Source organism: Neltuma alba, unplaced genomic scaffold, assembly GCF_004799145.2.
Source record: "Neltuma alba isolate B1F8T4 unplaced genomic scaffold, ASM479914v2 tig00013124_pilon, whole genome shotgun sequence".
NCBI lineage: Eukaryota > Viridiplantae > Streptophyta > Magnoliopsida > Fabales > Fabaceae > Neltuma > Neltuma alba.
The window spans coordinates 20800-40959 of NW_021637444.1; the positions used below are offsets into that span (position 1 = coordinate 20800).

At 33.6% G+C, this 20160-nt stretch overlaps 2 protein-coding genes and 1 pseudogene across 2 annotated transcripts; 1 reads left to right on the plus strand and 2 right to left on the minus strand.

The window, feature by feature from the left end:
* Nucleotides 1–478: 478 nt before the first annotated feature.
* On the plus strand, nucleotides 479–2195 carry LOC114734670 (cytidine deaminase 1-like). Its single transcript, XM_028922310.1, has one exon. The coding sequence runs from the start codon at nucleotides 607–609 to the stop codon at nucleotides 1483–1485; it is 879 nt and encodes a 292-aa protein (XP_028778143.1). The 5' UTR covers nucleotides 479–606; the 3' UTR covers nucleotides 1486–2195.
* Nucleotides 2196–9976: 7781 nt separating this feature from the next.
* Nucleotides 9977–10728, minus strand: LOC114734668 (PRA1 family protein F2-like; annotated as a pseudogene).
* A 1955-nt stretch (nucleotides 10729–12683) lies between these two features.
* LOC114734672 (thioredoxin-like 2, chloroplastic) lies at nucleotides 12684–18486 on the minus strand. The gene is given in 5 exon segments (XM_028922311.1): nucleotides 12684–12956; nucleotides 14684–14848; nucleotides 16719–16898; nucleotides 18234–18362; nucleotides 18365–18486. Coding segments are annotated over 5 exon segments (678 nt in total). The 5' UTR covers nucleotides 18431–18486; the 3' UTR covers nucleotides 12684–12818.
* Between the last annotated feature and the right edge of the window lie 1674 nt (nucleotides 18487–20160).

The following is a 20160-nucleotide window of genomic DNA, read 5'->3' on the forward strand; positions in this document are numbered from 1 at the left end:
AATTATTTTTAAAGTATGGATCTTAAGGGAAAATATGATTTAATGAAATATAAAAAAATTATGTAAATAAATCATTTATGAGATTTTGGAATGATTTCATTAGATTCCGTCCGATCCAACCCTTTTTACACTCCAAACATCCAGCCTTCTTTGAAACACACATGAGAGAACCAATTAATTATTAATAAAAAATTATATAGAGATCCATACGCTGATCATAAGTGATAATTACCCCGAAGCAAACGTCTAATATTATACTCAAAAGTTGTGGCCCAAAAATATTATATTATATAATAATAACGATTTCGTTTTCTTTCAACTAAAAAACACATCACATACAGTGTATCCATTTTCGTATTCATCCTTCGTTTCTTTCGTACTGAAAAATAAGTTTAAAATTGGAATTTCCACTACAAGCCTCAGCACTGTGATCTGATCTCTCTTTTTTTCCTCTATAAATTGCTTCGTTCATCGTCCTCTTCCTTCCAAACTATCCCATTTCCTGCAAAAACAAATTCTTCGTCTCTCTCTCTCTCTCTCTCTCTCTCTCTATCTGTTAGCCTTCCACAAGCACAATCCTCTTCAATTTCTTCTCCGAATCAAAACATGGATCATCGTAGCTTCGTGATTGAAGCGTCCGAAGCCGAATCTTTGGCCAAATCTTCCGGTCTCAATCTGAAACAGCTCCTTCCTTCCCTCGTTAAGTCCGCTCAGACCCTTGCTCGCACCCCCATTTCCAATTTCGACGTCGGAGCCGTCGGCGTCGGGCCCTCCGGCCGAATCTTCTTCGGGGTCAACCTCGAGTTCCCCGGTCTACCGCTTCACCACTCCGTTCACGCCGAACAGTTCCTCGTCACTAATATGTTCATCAATGGCGAGACCAATCTCGATTACCTCGCCGTTTCCGCCGCCCCTTGCGGCCATTGCCGCCAATTCTTCCAAGAAATTCGCGGCGCTCCTGATATCAAAATCCTCATCACCTCCGATGAGGAACAAGATTTCACTCCCTTGTCCAAGTTTCTCTCCCACCGATTCGGTCCCCACGATCTTCTCCCCGACGATGCTCCTCTCCTCTTAGAGCCACGTCACAATGGGTTACGTTTCTCCGGCGAAATCAACAAGTCACCCACCGGCGTCTGTAACAATGGGTATCACCCTAATGAGAAATTAAAGTATGCGGCCTTAGAGGCTGCGAATAAATCTCATGCACCATACAGTGGATCCCCCTCCGGGGTGGCTCTGATGGATTCCAACGGTAACATATACAAAGGTTCGTACATGGAATCGGCGGCGTATAACCCCAGCATGGGCCCAGTACAGGCGGCCTTGGTGGCCTATGTCGCTGGCGGCGGCGACTACCAGAAAATCGTTGGTGCGGTATTGGTTGAGAAAGAAGAAGCAGTGGTGAAACAGGAACAAACAGCGAAGCTACTGTTACAGTCAATTTCATCAAAATGTCAGTTCAAGACATTCTTTTGCGCTTAGTAATGTTTAAATCAGCTAATTGAAATACGTAATCCAGATCATGAATCATCTGAGGATATCTGAAATTATTGGAGTTAAATGCAAAGAATTGATACTATTCTTTCTTTAGAATAGTATCGGTGCTTTGAATTCAACTTCATTAAATCCATGCACCTCATCTTCTAAAATCAAACATCTAAAATCCTCTGTTTCAGATTTTTCTTCTGATCTTTGTCTCCTTTTGTGTTCTCATATTGCTAGATGCCAGTACTCTTTGTATCCATACGCAGTACTAGTATCTTCTTTCAGAGATTAGAGGGAGACAAAAATCAGAAGAGAAACTGAATTCTAAAAAATAACAGCCTGTTTGATGTGACCCTTCTGAAATTTTATATGAAATTTCACTATATACATATATATTGTGTACCTAAGCAAGCTGATTGTAGGATGATAAGGACAAGAATAGGGTGGAGGGGGTCTATTGTGAAAAATCATATGAGCTTCTCAAGTTGTCACGTTAGGTGGAAGCTCATGGACGGTGTATAATAATCCATCTCTTTGTTGCCTCTGGTTCCAGCAAATTTAATAACACAGCTCAATCCTTCTGTGATATATGTTTATGTCTTTGATTATGTATTTTATATATTGTCGTCTTGAATTTATTGGTGTTTAAACTTTATGAACATCTGCCATTGCCCATTGTTAATATTTTGGAAGTTTCCTTCTTTCTATCTTTCTACCTTCTGGTTTACTGTTCTTTTGGCGCAAAGTGGTATCAAATCATTTTCCTTTTGTTTTTCCCCCTCCTTTTTGGGGTTAACTTTGGTACGAATTCTTGTTTCTTATTCAGTTGTTCTGCTTCTTGTTTTCATGCTGGAGGTAGCATGTGGCCAATGATTCTTTCAGTGATGATGATGTATCAGTCGAATAATGAGTGTGAAATTCGATTTGATTTTTCTGCTGCACAGCAAAAAAATCATCGGTTCTGAAACAGAGGCTTAGCATGATATTTTTTTCCCCCCCCCTTATAAATACCTTTAAGATTGGGCTTGTTATATAGAAAATGACAAAGGAATTTGAGCATAAGAAAAATGTGATCAGGAAAGTATGTTTTGTGGAAAAATGCTACCACCTCTGGTCTTAAATATTAAAATTAGTTTATTAATTTGAGTAGATTAAAAAAATAAGTTAATTATTTGTAATAAATATATGTTGTCCTTCCTAAAATATCATTGCTAATTAGATTTGTTGGATATACCTATTGTTATCAGAAAAATTATCTTAAAAAAATAGAGAAATATATGAGACAAAGTGGATTGAGCTTTTATATTTAGAACTAAAACAAAAGTGAAATGAAGTTTTATATCAAGAACCGGAAGTAGTATTACACATGCTTTTACTTTACTCGTGTTTTGTTTTTAATCTCTATACTTTAATTTTGTGGTTTTTCGTCCTTTTTTTTTATAAGCACAAATATCTTCCTATCAAATGTAATTCTATTCCAGGCACTATTGATACTAAATGTGGGTAATGAGAATTTAAATCTTAATTTATTATGCTGTGAGAGACTAATTTCTTTTAGTAGACTCAATCCCATTATATTTGATCTATTTAAAACATTAGTCTCTTCACTTTAAAACTACAATCAACTGATCCACACCCTATTAGTTAATTTCATTGAGATCAATACCCTAATGCTTCTACAATGCCCCTCACCCATTCTCTTGTGCATTGTTGTTGTCGTGGTCTTTTTTTTCATGTTTGTCATTCAAATCAAATTTTTAATTAGGTGATTTAATATTTTTCTCCAAGTAGTCATATGACAGATTTAATAGTGTCAAGTTCATGTCAATTAAATTAAAACTGTCGGGGCCAACGCTTGGTCCTCCTAGGTATTTTTCAAAATAAAAGGAGCAATGTTGCAATTTGAGCAAATTAAATGGATGGGAAACCAAGAAAATAAACTATAGAGACTAAAAAAACACAATTAGAGTACAAGTATATAAAGTGCTATCTTTTGGTGAATTAGAGTGCTACTTTTTTATTTTTATTCTCTTTAGCATATGACTAATTAGCTTTTCTAAAGAAAGTCTTTCATAACTAACAAGAATTAAATCTAGTGATAACAATCTAGTCTTGGTTAGAGTTGAGGTTCAAATTCTCATTTAAATGTTCAGATTTAAAATCTAATAATTGTGCCTTAAAATAGAAATTTTTTTCTAATAAGAGAGAGCTTCTAATTGTGCCTTAAGTAGAAATATTTCTGATAAGAGAAAGCTTTTCATATAATGTACAGAATGCATTCTAGAAGTTTTTTTTCAAAAGAAACAAAAAAGAGAAGATAAATGCAGCCATGACATGTCATGCTCAGTCTCACTTACTTTATGCCATGCGCAATATTTTGATAACTGAGGTGAAAGACAGGGAAAAGATTGGTATCGATTTGCTTTTTAAATATTTTGGGGTGAAACTTCTTTTTTAAAAAAATTATTTTTATTTGCTTCTTTAGGAAGGATTTGACATCGTTCATTTCATAGTCAGCATATCAAAAGGCAAATAAGCGACCACACTATTTTAGACCTCGTCGCTTTAAAATCCAATTGGTGGCCTGCACCTTTTTCAATTATTAATGGATCAAATTATAAACTGTAAAAATGTGCTTTTAATTATTTAATTTTATATAGAATTTAGTTTGGTTTCTTAATTTTTTGACTGTCTTTTTAGCTCTTTAACTTCAATGCTATTAACAAAAATTCTGACACTAAAATTTTAAACATTGACAAAATATTTTCAAAGAGTGACATACTACTTTCATTTCTTAATATAAGAGTTAATTTAGCATTTAATTTGATCCTAAGTATAAAATCTTAATCTACTTTATTTATCATATTTATTTATTTTTTTGTTAAAATAGTTCTTGTAGTAGTTACACATGTTAAATGTTTCATCAGATGTTAGTTCTAACCAATACACATGATTAATAAAGATGTTTTAACGAAGATAATACCCATTTATTATAAATAACCAGCTTAACTAATTTTTTTTAATCTATTCAAATTAGTAAACTAGCTCTTATATTAAGAAGGGGATGGAGTATTAAGTTTAATTTTCAAAACAATAATAATTGGTAAAAAAATCATTATTTGAAACTAATCGTATTAAGGTGAGGGGACTGAAAAGTTTAATTTTTTTTAAAAAATAAGGGGCAACTTAAAATATTCTACTACCTCCAATACTTAAATATAAGACTTAGTTGATTAATTTAGGGAGATTAAGAAATTTAGTTATTTGTAGTAAATAGATTTTATCTTTTGTAAAATATCCTTATTAATCATATGTAATTATTAACTCCTTAACATAGCCCGCCCATTTAATACTTAATCAATTCACAAGTCAGATCCCTCTTCTTTTTTTTAAATTTTTCAAGGAAAAAAATAAAAGTCTAAACGGGTGGGTACGGGCAGCTCGTGCCTCTGCCCGTAGCCGGCCCATTTAATACTTAAACCCGCCCATTTAAGCCCGCTCGTTTATATTTTTTTTTGGGCGGGCTCAAATGGGCCCAGTTTTCACGGGTTGCGGGCGGGCAGCCGGGCTATGGGTTGCTTGCTCAGCCCTACCTTAACACGTGCAACTACTATAGAAATTACTTAAGAAAAAAATAGGCAAATATTAGAGAAGGTGAATTGAAATCTTATATTGATGACCAAATTAAACATCAAACTAGTTTTTATATAAAATACAGAAGATAGTATAAGGCTAGAAAATCAAATGTTAATATACGCTGGCACCTATGACAAGGTGAGCAAAGTGACAAATAAATTTGCAAACTTGAAAACTTAATAAAACAATTGACAGCCGAAGCAATTTGGAAGAACAAAGTATAAGGTAAGTATCCTAGAAATGTAAAGAGATTAGAGAAGATATTATGCAAGCAAAGATTTATCCTGATTTAACTCTTTCCTTAAACCTACTTCCAATCTACAGAAACCTTCTGAGATTAAATTGGGCACTTGTATATCACCACAATCTCAAGACTTAATTTCAAGTCTTTCACTTTAAACTCCAGATTGCAATACTATCAATCTCTTTCAAGATTACAACACCTTAGGAACTCTCAGATGAAATTGAATAACAGTGATCAAAAGATCAGATCTCTCACATGGAGTAGAAACCACTTTGAAGTTACGAGGAAAAAACTAAGAGAACTTTTTGACATAATAGATAAAACAATGAACGTAGAATCAATGAAAGTGCTAGTCTGATACCTATTAACTTAAAATGTGGTGATATTTATAGTTCTTTGGAGGAGAATGTTGTTAGAAACAATAAACTTGTTAGAGATAAAATAGAGAAATTATGAGAGAGAAAGTTTTTCTTAATCTTATTTATAAGTCACCTCGTTAAATTTTTAACATAAATGGACTATTTTGTCCTTATTTATTACAGTGTAAATATTTTTTTTAAAGGTGTATATGTTAAATAAGAGAAAAGTTGAAAATTTATTATATTTCAATAAAGATTTAATACAGTTTAAGATTTTTTTTCTTGTGCAAAGTATGCTTGAAATGCCTTATAAACAAAATCAAAAGAGTTTTTTTTTTTTAAAAAAAAAGCTGTATTAAATGCTTGTCATCAGAACAAGATATAAATTTTTGCTGTGGTCAAAACCAAGTTTTAATATTTGCATCTAAAACTAAATTGAAATTTGGTGTGGTAAAAAAAAAAAAATCGTTCCCCGGTATACATTTAAAACTAAATCAAAGGGCCCTTTGATGCAAAGCAGATGAAGCATATAGGAGAAAAAGCATCGCTCGGATGAATTAGTGGATGGAAATTTTAAAGAAGGGGAAAAACAAGTACAATTATACTACATATAAAAAACTAGTTAAAGATTTAATTTAATCTTAAATATAAGATTCAATCTATTTTCTCTCTAATATTTATTCATTTTGCTCTTAAATATAATCCCTAGTGATACTATGTTAAGGAGTTATTAGCAAGGGGTCATTCAAGTGTAAATGAATCATAAAGATATTTTAAGAAAAACAATATGATCTATTATAAATAATTAACTTAACTAATTTTTTTAATATTTACAAATTAGTAATTCAACTCTTATATTAAGAAGAAGAGGAGGTAGTGTGAATCTTATATAGATACTCCCTCATGTCTATAATATAAGACATTGGTTAAAAGAAAATTGTGGTCCAAAATATAAAACGTTATTAGGATAATTAATGTGATTTTTTCACTTTATCCCTATTAAATATAGAAGAGAAATGAGAGATAATAAAAATGTAACATTAAAAACAACTTCATTATTTTTTTAGGGATAAATAGAAAAATTTTATCATTTTAAGACATATTTAATTATTAAACTTTCATTTCATTTCCTAGTATGTGAAATGATTAACCTAAGCCTTATATTATATTATATTATGGAAATGAAGAGTAAGTTCATATTTATGTCCAAATGCATTAATATATAAACAGGGACCAACACGAAATTTACAGGAACACGAAATTTACACGAAGCTTCTGACATGTCAAAGGTCAAGAATACATATTTAGGTCTGCAGGGTTGACCATATGACAGACATTTAATATACTTTTCATGTCATCTACGGATCAATAAATTAAAAAAAAATAATGAGAAGAAAAATGAGTTGGGGCAGCAATGTCAAAGACAAAATATTAATTATTAAACAATAAGGGTGCCTACCTCTATCATATGATAGCTCTTTGCAAGAAATTATAATAAAAATTCATTTTGAATTTTTTTATAATTGTATTCTTTCCTTCCAATCTCAATGTCACTTTCTCATCTTTATATTCATATTTTAACGGCAGTGCTGCAACAGATTAATAAGGAAAAAGGCAGAGAAGGGATGGTACCTTTTGTTCTTTTCAATATATTTTTTGTTAAACCTTTTTTTCGCATCCTTTTCCATGCTTCTTTAGGAAGCATTTGATATAACATTGTGAGTCAACATCAAAAGGCAAATAAGCAGCAATACTCTTGCTTTCCCTTTATTTTAAGTAACAAGTAAAATCAAACTTTATATTCAAAAAAAAAAATTCAAACTTGACATCTTTGACCAGCAAGAATGAGGTTCATAGCCATAAAGTCATTGACAACGACAAAACTCTTAAAATTATTTCAAAATTATTAAGGGGTGTTTGGCAATTATCAAAAGTGTTTTTTAGAAGCACTTTTCCGCGAAACGAGACAAATTCCTCCACATATTTATTTCGTAAACCATAAAAACACTTTTGAAATCATGGTTTGGTTTCTATCCAAACACCCCCTAAAAATATCTCTCATATCCACTTTGATATTTATACAGGAAAAAAAAAAAAAAAGACCCATCCATAGATTTCCAAGCCATAAGCAACTTGTGGAGTATGATAACTTGTGTTTATCGGAATCACTATTGTCAAATAAATTCCACCATTGTTTTGTGGATAAAGTTTGAGCACTGAGTTCATTATTCTTATCATAACGAAATACTTTTTTTCTTCTTCTTATATATCCAAAATGAATTTAGAAGCTGTATGTGAAGAATAAAGAAACCCCACTTTTCTTAGCTAAGAATCTTCATTCAGAGTGAGAGGCAGTTAACAAAAAGTATTTTCTTTTTCCTAGTCATTGAAGCAACTCAGGTTATATACCCACTTTGATATTTGTACAGGGAAAAAAAAAAAATAGACCCATCCATATATTTCCAAGCCATAAGCAACTTGTGGAGTATGATAACTTGTGTTTATCGAAATCACTATTGTCAAATAAATTCCACCATTGTTTTGTGGATAAAGTTTGAGCACTGAGTTCATTATTCTTATCATAACGGAACACTTTCTTTTTCTTCTTATATATCCAAAATGGATTTACAAGCTGTATGTGAAGAATAAAGAAACCCCACTTTCCTTAGCTAAGAATCTTCATCCAGAGTGAGAGGCACTTAACAAAAAGTATTTTCTTTTTCCTAGTCACTGAAGCAACTCAGGTTATAAAGAAAATTGATGGCTTTGTTGAACAGGGGACTAAGTGGTAAAGATGTGTCAGCATGAACAAAAGAAAAATTGATGGCATTTCCCCCCCCTTTTATGCTGAAATTGCTTTTGATTATCTTCAGAGACTTGCTTTTACCATATAGCAAGTGCCAATTTGTAGTGTAGGACAGCACTTTTACTTCACCTCTAAGCAAGCACAATAATTTTAGTACATGAACAATGCAAAATGCTATCACTATTATAAGAAGGGAGAATTACAATCAAGTCTCATAGAAGGAAAAAAATAACAAAACAAGTCTCAGAGGTTTTTATTCTCCATTAATGACTTGTCATTACAGGCTGTTTAGATTGTTATTGGGACCTTTTAGTAATTATTTCTTTTCTGTGAGACTTGATTGTAATTCTCCCTTATAAGAAATACATTTCAAGTCACTATACGTCGTTTGTTCTACTAAACCCAAATGTAGAAGCTAAAATTAGTGGCATTTTTTAAATTCTATCGTAGGGAAAGTGTTTCTACATTGGGAACAGTTGTAGAAAGACTTTTCTACATCTATTATTATATTTAACTGAACAAATGTGAAAAGTCTTGTGCACATTTTTTTTAAAACAAACGTGGATAACCTTACTACATTACCTGAGTTTACGTTTCCCTAAAAGTGACGTAAAAAAGTCTCTAAAACATGCATAGAAATGTCTGCTGCAATAATGTTTGGAATCTTTTAATTTTCCACCTATTTTTGCTGGTGCTATGTATGGGTTACTTGTGATTTTTATCTGATGCTCATCTAATGTCAAAAGCAAGAAAGAAGCACAAAAATGATCAACAAAAGTTGGTCCGGTAAAGATCAGTCCCATTTCCCACAAGAGCTTTATGTTTGAGTTTCTTTACTGACGTAGGGATCTTCACCGCTAAGAAAGCACAATAATTTTGGAATTCTTAATCTTCCAATTTTCCACCAATATTTGCTGGTAATACGTATGGCCTACTTGTGGTTTTTATCTTATAATCACGTAATCTTCACGTGTCATTTGTCACCACATGTTATCTCCAAAGCAAGAAAGAAACGTAGGAGCAGCAGCAGCAGCAGCAACAAGCATTATCCTATTAGATGAGGTCAGTTCCATGAATAACACAGTATCATATGCTCTATCAGCAACTAAATGTTTACATATATTGTTAACCAAAAAGAAGCACAAGTGATCAACAAAAATTAGACTGATGTCTGTAAAACATTTGTAGGAATTGAAAGGTGAGAACAATTAGCTGTACAGTGATTTGTTAGAACCAATAAGTCTTCAAATTGTTCATCTAAAACAATAGAAATTATGCTGATATAATTTTACATATTAAGGATGACATAGGAGATATCTTCATCTTACACTTCAAGAAATCGTTAGAATTATCAACCATCTGACCTGTTCAACTTCCAACTATCAAAATGAAGTGTATTCTGTGAATTGTGAATTGTGATTTCCATTCTAATGATCATGATCAATTCTTGCTTGCTATCCAACTCATCAAAACTTTCGTTAATCAACAAAATTACAAGTGAACTTGTGAGTCAGATACATGAGAATCATTCAATTTCTTTGGCTAATGAATGGATGGAGAAGAGAACGTGAAAAAGAATCCCCACATTACGTACTATGAAGAAGCAAGAGAAGTTGAAGCAGGAAGCTTAACAAGGTCTCGAGGATCTGACGAAACAACACGACCTTCTTCTTCTTCTCCTCCATTCCCAGAAAAGCCTTCTTCTGTATCTCTCATCACTGCATGAACCAATGCAAACCCTAATCCCACAGAGATACCAACAATGACATTATTCGTTACGTTGGTAAGAAAAAGCATTCCAATTGTAGCTAACAGCAAAAATGAAGCCACAAATCGCTCATCGATCTCGTAGCCGAAAGGATCAAAGGGTCATCTCGTAGGAAATACAAGAAGAGCCAAGCAGCCATCATGAGAATTAAAATGATAAGTGAGATGGGGTGCCACAGCAAACTGAGGAAGAGAATGAAGAGTATGATAATCACATAATTAGCCCGAAACAAATCGGTGTTGGTGTTGATTCTTTGGAGGGATTGGAAAAGAGAGGAAGGGAATCTGAAATGATCAAGTTGGATCATTTCATTCCATGGTCTTCTTGTGCCAAGACCTGTTTGGATGCGTTCTTTAGCCCTTGAAACTAACACTCTTTTTGAGGGTTCTGATGATGATGATGATGGGATTGTTCCATAAGTGGTCATGGTTTTCTTTTCCTCTGCAGAGTTTCTGCCGAATCCCTATTTGGTAGACCTTTGATTGGCAGAAAGAAAAGTCCTTCTTTGAGAATTCAGCCTTGCGATTATTGAAGCCGTGATATCTCAGAGACGAGGTTATAACTTCTTCACCGAACCCAATAGTTGCGGATCTCTCTGTCTAGTTTCATTTTGTTAATCACATTCTTATGAGAAAGTTGTATCATGCATGTCTTCATGTGTCGTTGCATCGCATGACCCACCTTCTCTTTATCATATGGCTTGCAATTCAACTGTGAGCAATAAATATATTTTGTTTGTCAAATTTTAAAGGCACGCATTCCACTAATTTTTGTTTATGATGTGTTCTGTAACTTCAATTTTTAGATCAGTTACGAGCAAAATAATAGGTGAATTGAATGGTTTATTATTAAGATTCATCGTCTTCTAAGGTAAGCAGTCATTATTTCCTCCTCAAGCTGACAATCCATATATAGGTACGAGCCCGTGAAATTGACCAAAGAGGGAAATTATCTTCATTTTTTATTTTTATCACCAATTGTTCTATTCTTTGCTAAGAGCATGGCTGGCATGAAGTAGGAAAGGAAATGAGAAGGATCTCTCCCACGTTCATAAACACCTTTTCATTCCAATAAAATGCTTTGCCATTGAGCGAACACAATAAAAAAGATAGTGTCCCTTACCTTATCCTTTCTTTCAAAGAATTTTTCCATATACCAAACACAAGAAAACCATCAACTAAAACGCGCACATACATATTCATGTACAGATTATATATGCATATTAGGGCTGCACATGGACAGGGCTGGGCAGGGCAGGACCCTTGCCCGATGCCCAGCCCGAAAAATGAACGGGCTGAAAAATGCAGCTCATTGCCCTGCCCTGCCCATGAAAAGCCCTAGTAAGTTCGGGCAGGGCAAACGCGGGCTGGGCAGGGCGGGCTTCTATACCCAAAAAATCAATATACTATATTATTTAACTAGTTATTTATGTTCTTCTAGATAATAAAATGTAACTTTATATTAAAATGGTAACTTGACCTTAATTTAGTTATTAACAATTGATATATTATGAAACAACATTTTATAGTTGCTAAGAGGAGTAAGCTATGAAAAACAAAAATGTTATTAGTATACTTTATTAAACTTGATTGTTTTTCTAGTTTTTAAAATTTCTTAACCAAATGTAAATATTTTTTTTCCCCACAACTCCTAGATACTCATAAGATCATGGATCAATTATACAAATTGCTAATGGTCATAATGTTTGCATTAAAAAAGAGAATGGTTATACAAATCGCAGTAAATGATAACACGTTTACTTTCAAAATCATTTGAAAATAAATAAGTATAATGAATATTGAATATTAATGCAACAGAGTGTTTGATTCAGGAGATAAATATGAGACAAATAAAGTATATATAAATAAAATTATATATATTTTTGCGGGCAGGGCCAAATGGGCAGGGCAGCATACCGTGCCCGATGCCCAGCCCTGCCCAACAATATGCCCAGCCCGAACATGCCCAATATATCTTTTGGGCCATTTTTTTTAGGGCGGGCTGGGTATTTTTTTGTGGGTTTGGGCGGGCATAGCGGGCCACTGGGCTCCTTGAACACCCCTAATGCATATGCGCGCGCGCGCGCACACATCTGTGTATACAGTGGTGTCTTTTCTTTTGACCCCGCACTTTTGCCAGACCCAGCGCCAACCAAGAAAACACTTGGAAATCTCATAACTCTGCCATACTATTTGCCTGTCAGGTTTAGCAGAACCAAAGAATTAAGCCAGAGCAAGTACTGCTGAGCTTAGCTCACAGTTGAATACATTTTGAAATAAAATACTACACAAAAAACCCCAAAAATTCACTAGTTTTCAACCATGTGGATTACAATCAAACATCATTTGATAAAGAATGGAGCGGAATAATAACTCCTAATAAGTAAAAACAAAGTAAATATACAGAATAGAGAAGGTATCTTTCATAACTTAAGTTTCTGTGGGGCGCAACCTTTTCCTGGGGTTTCTCCTTGTGCAACAACAAAGGGGTCACACAATTCACCGCAATTCGTTGATGCTATTCTTTAGTTGATTCAGCTGACGTATCCTTCGGAGCAAAGGGAGGCTCAATTTTCAGATCGCCAATTCCTTTAGGTGGACCAATGCTGCATCGAGCTGTATTATGCATCTCAATGGCATCCTTTATTTTTTGAAACTGAAAAAGAAAATTCCAAGAGAACCAGAAGCTGATCATCCAATTAACAGATATGGATCACTACATTCCAAGTAACTAACTTCAATACATACAATATATCTAACCACTATTCAATTCAATATTCAGCGTCACAAATATGTGTCTGTGTGTTTTTTTCCTCAAAGGTGAGTATGGTCATTAACTAGAAAAAGGCATAGCCGTAAAAGTGATCATATGTTTTCTTGCGTTTGTTCATCTCCTTTTCTGAGTTCAGCCAGCCAAGCACACTGAAAGAGAATCTTACCAGTTATTCTTTTCAGATTCCAGCCCTCACAATCTCTTGTTGACCAAAAGAAAACATATTAAAATAAAAAATAAACAAAATAAAATACAGTCTCTAGTGATAGATGCAGACTGCAGAGTGCAAACATGCAGTATTAACCAACGTGTATTGTATCTCATTCTCTTCAAATTGTACACTATTTTCCGGCAAGAAGGAAAGATAAGTTTCAAACTCCGCCTATGTTGTATAGCCGGTCCCAAGCCCAGATAAAGGAGGAGGGTTGTGTTAGGCCCTCGACAGCCAATGTAAAAACCCATCGAATCTCATGAACATGGATCAACGAAGTAATTATCAACAACATATCTAAGGATTGGGTTGTTGACAGAGCATGATGGCGTCGTGTGATTCATGTAGCCGACCCCACTTAGTGGGATAAGGCTTGTTGTTTGTTTAAGGAAAGATAAGTTTCAACAGTCACAGTAGGATGCCAAGATAACTGTTTCTTCATTCCATCTGGATCTGAATGGACCATAATCTGGGGCCCAGCACAAGAAACAATGGTTGCTGCTCATATTTCACTTTGAGACTGAGTTAATGAGCATAAGCAGAACTAAATCATCAGAGTTTTCATTTGTATAACTTTCTTTGCATGATGTTTCCACCCAGATTTTTTTTCTAACTTTCTGATGACGTTGAAACGTACTTTTATCCTCTGGAAAAGGAATTTTGGAGACGCTTCTGAACTGCTTGCTTTTTTTTTTCTCACTTTTTAGACCCTTTCAGTAGTTATCTACATTGGATAACAGAGCTTGGACTCGTAATTCTCCTGTTCTGTATTCTTTCAAATAATTGCTTCCTTTTTCCAGTTGCATACTTAATTTTTTATCATATGAATTTCCTCCTTTGTAAGCTCCTCCTTGGCAACGCCATCCACCACACTTGGACACATGTTTGTATGTGTGTTTAAATTACGTTAAATCAAAAAAAAAAAAAAAAAGGGAAAATCCAAAACTACCTTGAAGAAGTCTTCTATTCGGACAGCAGGAACAACAGGCTAGCTATTTTACAGCGTTCAGCAGCCACAACCATGTGGAATAATCTGATTACTGGCTTTAGTATATCTTGGATCAGTCATTTTGTTTCAGCGCAATTCCAATTGACAAGGACAGAAGTAGAAATTCTCATATTTTTTTGGGAATGCTTATTAGTTCCTAAAGTTCTTATGGAATATGATAGTCTTCACAGCTTCACTTTAGAGCTCCCTATAGGGCACTAACAATGGCTTCTTCAAGGAATTCTCACTCACAAATAATAATTGGGATTGGATAGTTGGAATTACATGGTATTTCTCACGAAAGAAACAGTATTATTCCAATGAGTTAAACTTATCTGCCTCTTACACCTTGTTCTTTCATCTCTTCCATAATATTTCTTCTATCATTAAAAGACAGGTTAGAAGAATTACCTTGGCAAGTGAGCACGAAAACGACTCCAGCTGCCCATCAGCACCTCGATAAAAGTGGAAGTAAGGAAGTACTTTCACATTCATACTCTTACACATTGGCTTGTTCTCATCAAAATTTACTTTTAGGAAGACGATTTCCGGATGTTCTTCAGCTGTTCTGCAGAGCTGCCAGATCCATTAAAGAAAAATATCAAGATCCAAAACAGCTGTAATATGATTTAAGCAGCAGGTAGACAAACTTAGCTGATCAGTCAATAATTAAGACAGCAAAAAGAAACATTTGAGTCAAGAGTTATATTTTCTTAAAGTAGCCTCTACCCATAAACAAGTAGGACAGGCTAGAAGGTTCACGAGGGAATTCAATGGATTTCCATGTAATCACATCTTTAATAGATGCATTATATTATTCAAAGACTTCTATTTGCGAGGATAGGACTTATACTTGCAGATGAGTACCATCCCCCAAATCTACTATGGCACCCATAAATTTTTTAATTGACATTTTACTAGAGCATTCTCGTGTTACAAGTCCCTTTTCCTGAATAACAATTTTTCACAGAAGGGAAAAGCTCTATAAAAGTAACCCAGAACAATATCAAAATCACAATGAGAACATTTATGGTATACCTACAGGCTGTATCAACAAAGTTGACCAGCCACTATCATATCAGCATGAACTCTATAATCTAATTCATTTTAACCAAGGCTGATAAAAATAATATGATAGGGACCAAGAGTAGGAGCAGCAATAAGCAACTAATGAAACAGTAAATGGGACCAACAGTGAAAAATACGCTGAATACGATTAAGTAATAACAATCTTCCTACTCAGTGGGAGATAGGAAGTTACAAAATAGTTCATACACTCATAGCTCATACAATGAACCTGACAATCGAGAGATCAGCTCTCTCCTCACTATACTCTCATGTGAAAACGTCTTACCTCCCTCAAGCTACAACGGCTAATATATTCAAAAGTAAACAGCACAGTCTCCCAAAATACAATAACCTAGTACACAGACCTAAAGGACATTAGAGCATGCTACTTTCTCCAAAATGGCAGGAATTAGAAGTCAACTCCCTCGTTGCTCAGACAGGACTGTTGCTTTTTGCTTGCTTCTGCCTAGGTTGCCTCTTATAGGTATTTTTAAATAAGTTGACCCTATCATAATACAATTACAATTACAAGTATGGAAAATCAATTATTAAGAATCCTTATAGGATATCCACAGCACTCGGCATTTCACTCACTAATAATTAACCATAACATAAGGCAATATAATCATTATATTTTTTTGTTCGGATAATCAGGATTAGATGGATGATAATTGAATCATTTACATTCTTAGAACAAGTTATCAACAAAGGTGCAAACAAACGTAAATATTACAAAATACTCCTTTGGTCCTTAATGTAGGACCTAGTTTAAGAGTTATTGGTCCTGTATGTAAGATGATGTATTATTATAATTATTTTTAAATATTAGGAGAAGTAACGGTCACTAACCGTTAAGAGAGATATTTATGTAGTGATTAGTTCTGTAATTAGGCCTATAAATAGACATGACCACGGTACCCCATTGTACAGAATTGATTTTGAGGAATATATAGTGCACTATTGAGATACAACCTCTGCCTACTCTCTGTTTGTCTCTTGCTCGTCTCTTCTCTAACTCTCCTTCCCTAATTCCTATCTTTCTCCATCTCTCTTCTTCTCTGAATCTTCTTCTATCTCTTGCTTTTCTATTTCTATCCTATCATAAGACCTATTTCACATGTTTATCAATTTTTTTTTTCCGAATTAACCCGATTAATATTTCCTTAACAATAATCAAGTAGGAGAAGGGGGGAGAGAATTAAGGAAGATGATTAGGATTTTTGAAAAAACATATCATATTAACTAATTTAACTAACATCCTTAATTTACTCAAATTAGTTAATCCGGTCTTACATTAAAGACCAAATGAGTAAATAAATAACTATTCTCCAGAAACTAAAAGCTATAATGATAGGAGCAGAACTAGTAAGAAATATACCTTGGGGTACAATGCTCGACAAGATGCACACCAAGTGCCATAAAATTCAACAATGACTAGTCTATCTCCAGCTTGACTTAAAGCATCTACAAATTCTTGAGTGGAGTGAATGTCAATCATATTTGGTGCATTCTTTTCCCACCATTTTGGCTGATTAGTTTCAGCAACAGTTGCAGATACCTGAAATGAAGTGCGTACACAAACAACAACAGAAGCTGTTAGAAATGGACAAGGGGCATAAAGTAACCCATAGATGATAGATTTGACTCAAAAATTGTAGGAAAAAAATGAGACTGATGATCTAGAAAACCCAACAGAAGCTGTTAGAAATGGACAATGGGCATAAAGTAATCCATAGATGATAGATTTGACTCAAAAATTGTAGGAAAAAAAATTAGACTGACAATTTAGAAAACCCAATCAAAGCTATATTCGGTTGTGAAGTTTAGACAAGAGTTTTTTATGAACAGGTTTCCCCAAGTATGAACTTGCATTAATTTGTCTACACTAGTAAAGGGTTCCTCCAGCATATATTCCAAGACAATCAACTTAAATCACTTGCAAATTCTTGATCAATAAAAGGCAAAGCATGGTCAGAAAACTAAAGGCAATTATCATCATCATTGGTTTACAAGTTTAAATGTTCTAATAAGCCACTTCAAGAGGGTTCCTTCATGAGGACAACTAAATAGCATGGATGAACCAAATGCGAATAAATCTCAATTTGAAGGAAGTAGCCTCCCAAAAAGTAGCAAATGGACTTAAAATATACAATTCCCCAATGATGCATTGAGGGCAGGAATTTTACACTCATCTGTGCCAAAGATCAATTGAGAATGACTATGGCGCTGTTGAGTTCAACTTACTACATATTTCAGTGGTGATCTCCACAGACACATAATTGAGTTCAACTTACTGTATAGCATCACAACCAAGAGGGGACATAAAAACATATAAAAGCCCTGACAAGCCTTGCCTCAGGAACTTTTTTGAACATTACTCTGACTAACAGCTGAATCTAAAGCAAAAGGTCATATAAACACCCCATAATTTAAGGTAATAATCCCCCCGGTTAATTAAATCATTGGAACAATACATTAAACACCTGCTGCGCTTAATTGTGAGAATAATCATCCAAATGCGCACATGACTCCAACGGCTTAAGTTGCAATATGCAACCATAATTGGAGCTCTAATATTGCAATATGAAACCCGAATAGCAGTACGTCACCCCAAAGTCGAAAACAGGTGGTCCTTACTTCACTCAGTGAGACGAAGGTCACACTTTGCCAACACAAATCCAAGAATTTAGACGTAGAACCCACATCCACACGTCAAACGAGAGAGGCGAATGCGTGCTAAGACAATATTTTAATACAAAGTGCTATCACAGAATTACTTGATTCCAAGAACACCTCCGTTTAGGGGATACATAAATCACAAATTAAGAACCCAAACAGTGAAGAAGAAAGATAAAGCAAGAAGCGCAAAATTTAAAAAAAAAAAAAAATTCACCTTGAAGGAGAGCAACCGCTTGCTGGGTGTAAAAGCAAGTGAGGCAAGACCAGCAGCTATAGAAGAATACGAAACAGGGAAAACCCTCTTAGTTGAGCACTGAACAGGAGGTGAATTTCTGAAAGACGAAGGAAAAGAAGGGAAGAGAGAGAAGAGAATCGAAGTGGCTGATACTGTAATCGAATAATATCAGCCATTTACAGAGAAGAGGAAGAAGATCCAAAGACTGGATTCACATGAGAATAAGAAGGAGGAGGGTTACAGGCAAAAGAATCGAAAAGAAGACAGTGGATTGATGATGTTCATGGTGGTAAATTCGGCATTCAGGCGGAGGGGGGCGTTGGAAATTGGAACCAATCAACTGCGGTTGTGGGGAGCGGATAGAAAGACACCACGATTAAATCGTAAAGTTGTTAATTTGTTCACGTTGGTTTTCCCTCTCCTTCATGTGCCGCCTGGCATTTATTTCTCCCTCGGTATGTTTTACGCAAGTACTACCTCCGTTCTATAACGATTCTCCTTCGTTTTTATTTTTATTTTAGTTTTAAATATAAGATTTTAATTCATTTTATTTTTTATATTTATAAATTAATTTTTAAAATAATCTATCTATCTAATAATGATAGTTTTAATCAATAGACTTAATTACTAAGAATATTTTTAGGAAAGATAACACCTATTTATTACAAATAACTAATTTAACTTATTTTATTAATTTTCTCAAATTAGTCAATTAGCTCTTATAATTAGGACATGAGGTAGTATTAAATTAAAAAATCAAATTAAAATTTTAAATATAGGTAAAATATTGAATATATTTAGAAAAGCTATATTATAAAATCAATTATGTTAATATAACTTTAAAATAATATTTATAAAATACTATGTCCCGTCCTTAATTTAAGAGCTAATTGACGAACTTAAATAAATTAAATAAGTTTGTTAAGTTAGTTAGTTATGATAGATATGTGTTATCTTTTCTCAAATACCCTTACTGATAATGTGTATTAGTTATAATTATTACTCCTCTACTTCTAAATATAAGACCCTTATATATACTAGTATAAGAGTTTTATATTTAAGACCGGATAAGTATTTGATTAAACTTTTAATATGTGTAATTACTTCAACGATTACTTTAAAAAATAGATAAATATAAGAGATAAAATAAATTAAAACTTTATATTTAAAACCAAATTAAATATCCAGCTAATTTTTTAATTAAGAATGGGACGTAGGATTTTGGGCTTAGTAGAGTGAGCATTTCGGTTCAGGTTTCAGTAAGAACCGAAAGAACTGATATACTGAATTATGTATAATTAAAAAAATGGTTATATTTGACTTTATTTTTACCTTTAATTTATATTTTTAATAGTTTAATAGTTAAAAGTATTTTAATTCTCTATTTTTATTTTTCAAAATTAAGAAAATGGTTAAATATGAGCAGTTTTTGTAATGAATCTGGAAAAATCTGGTCGCTGATATTTATAAAATTTGATTCTAATAGATATTCAAAGGTGAATGTGATTTTGTGAATCGTTAATCATCACTCCTATAGGTGTTATTTAGGTTTAGATAAATTATTTAAATATTCAAATTGACTATAATTTTATCCACTTGAAATAATATAATGGCGTTTTGGCTTCAATTCAGTTTTTTTAATTTTAAACAAAAAATTTTTCAAACACATTGAACTAAACATGGAAAACTAAATAAATAAATTTAAAAAAATCAAATTGAGTTTGGTTCCATTTTTAGTTTCGGTTTAGTTTTGCTCACTCTTATCAATGAGGTTGGGTCTAACTCTCATTTAGAGAGAATTTATGGAGAAGATAAATAAAAAAGCATGCAAATATTATTAATATAGTGAGACAAACTAATAATTAATGTGGTAAAAGTAAAAAATAATATTAAAAATTTCAAAAAT

Excerpts from the sequence above, each read along its gene's own strand:
- LOC114734670 (XM_028922310.1), top strand. The coding sequence starts at position 607 with ATGGATCATCGTAGCTTCGTGATTGAAGCGTCCGAAGCCGAATCTTTG.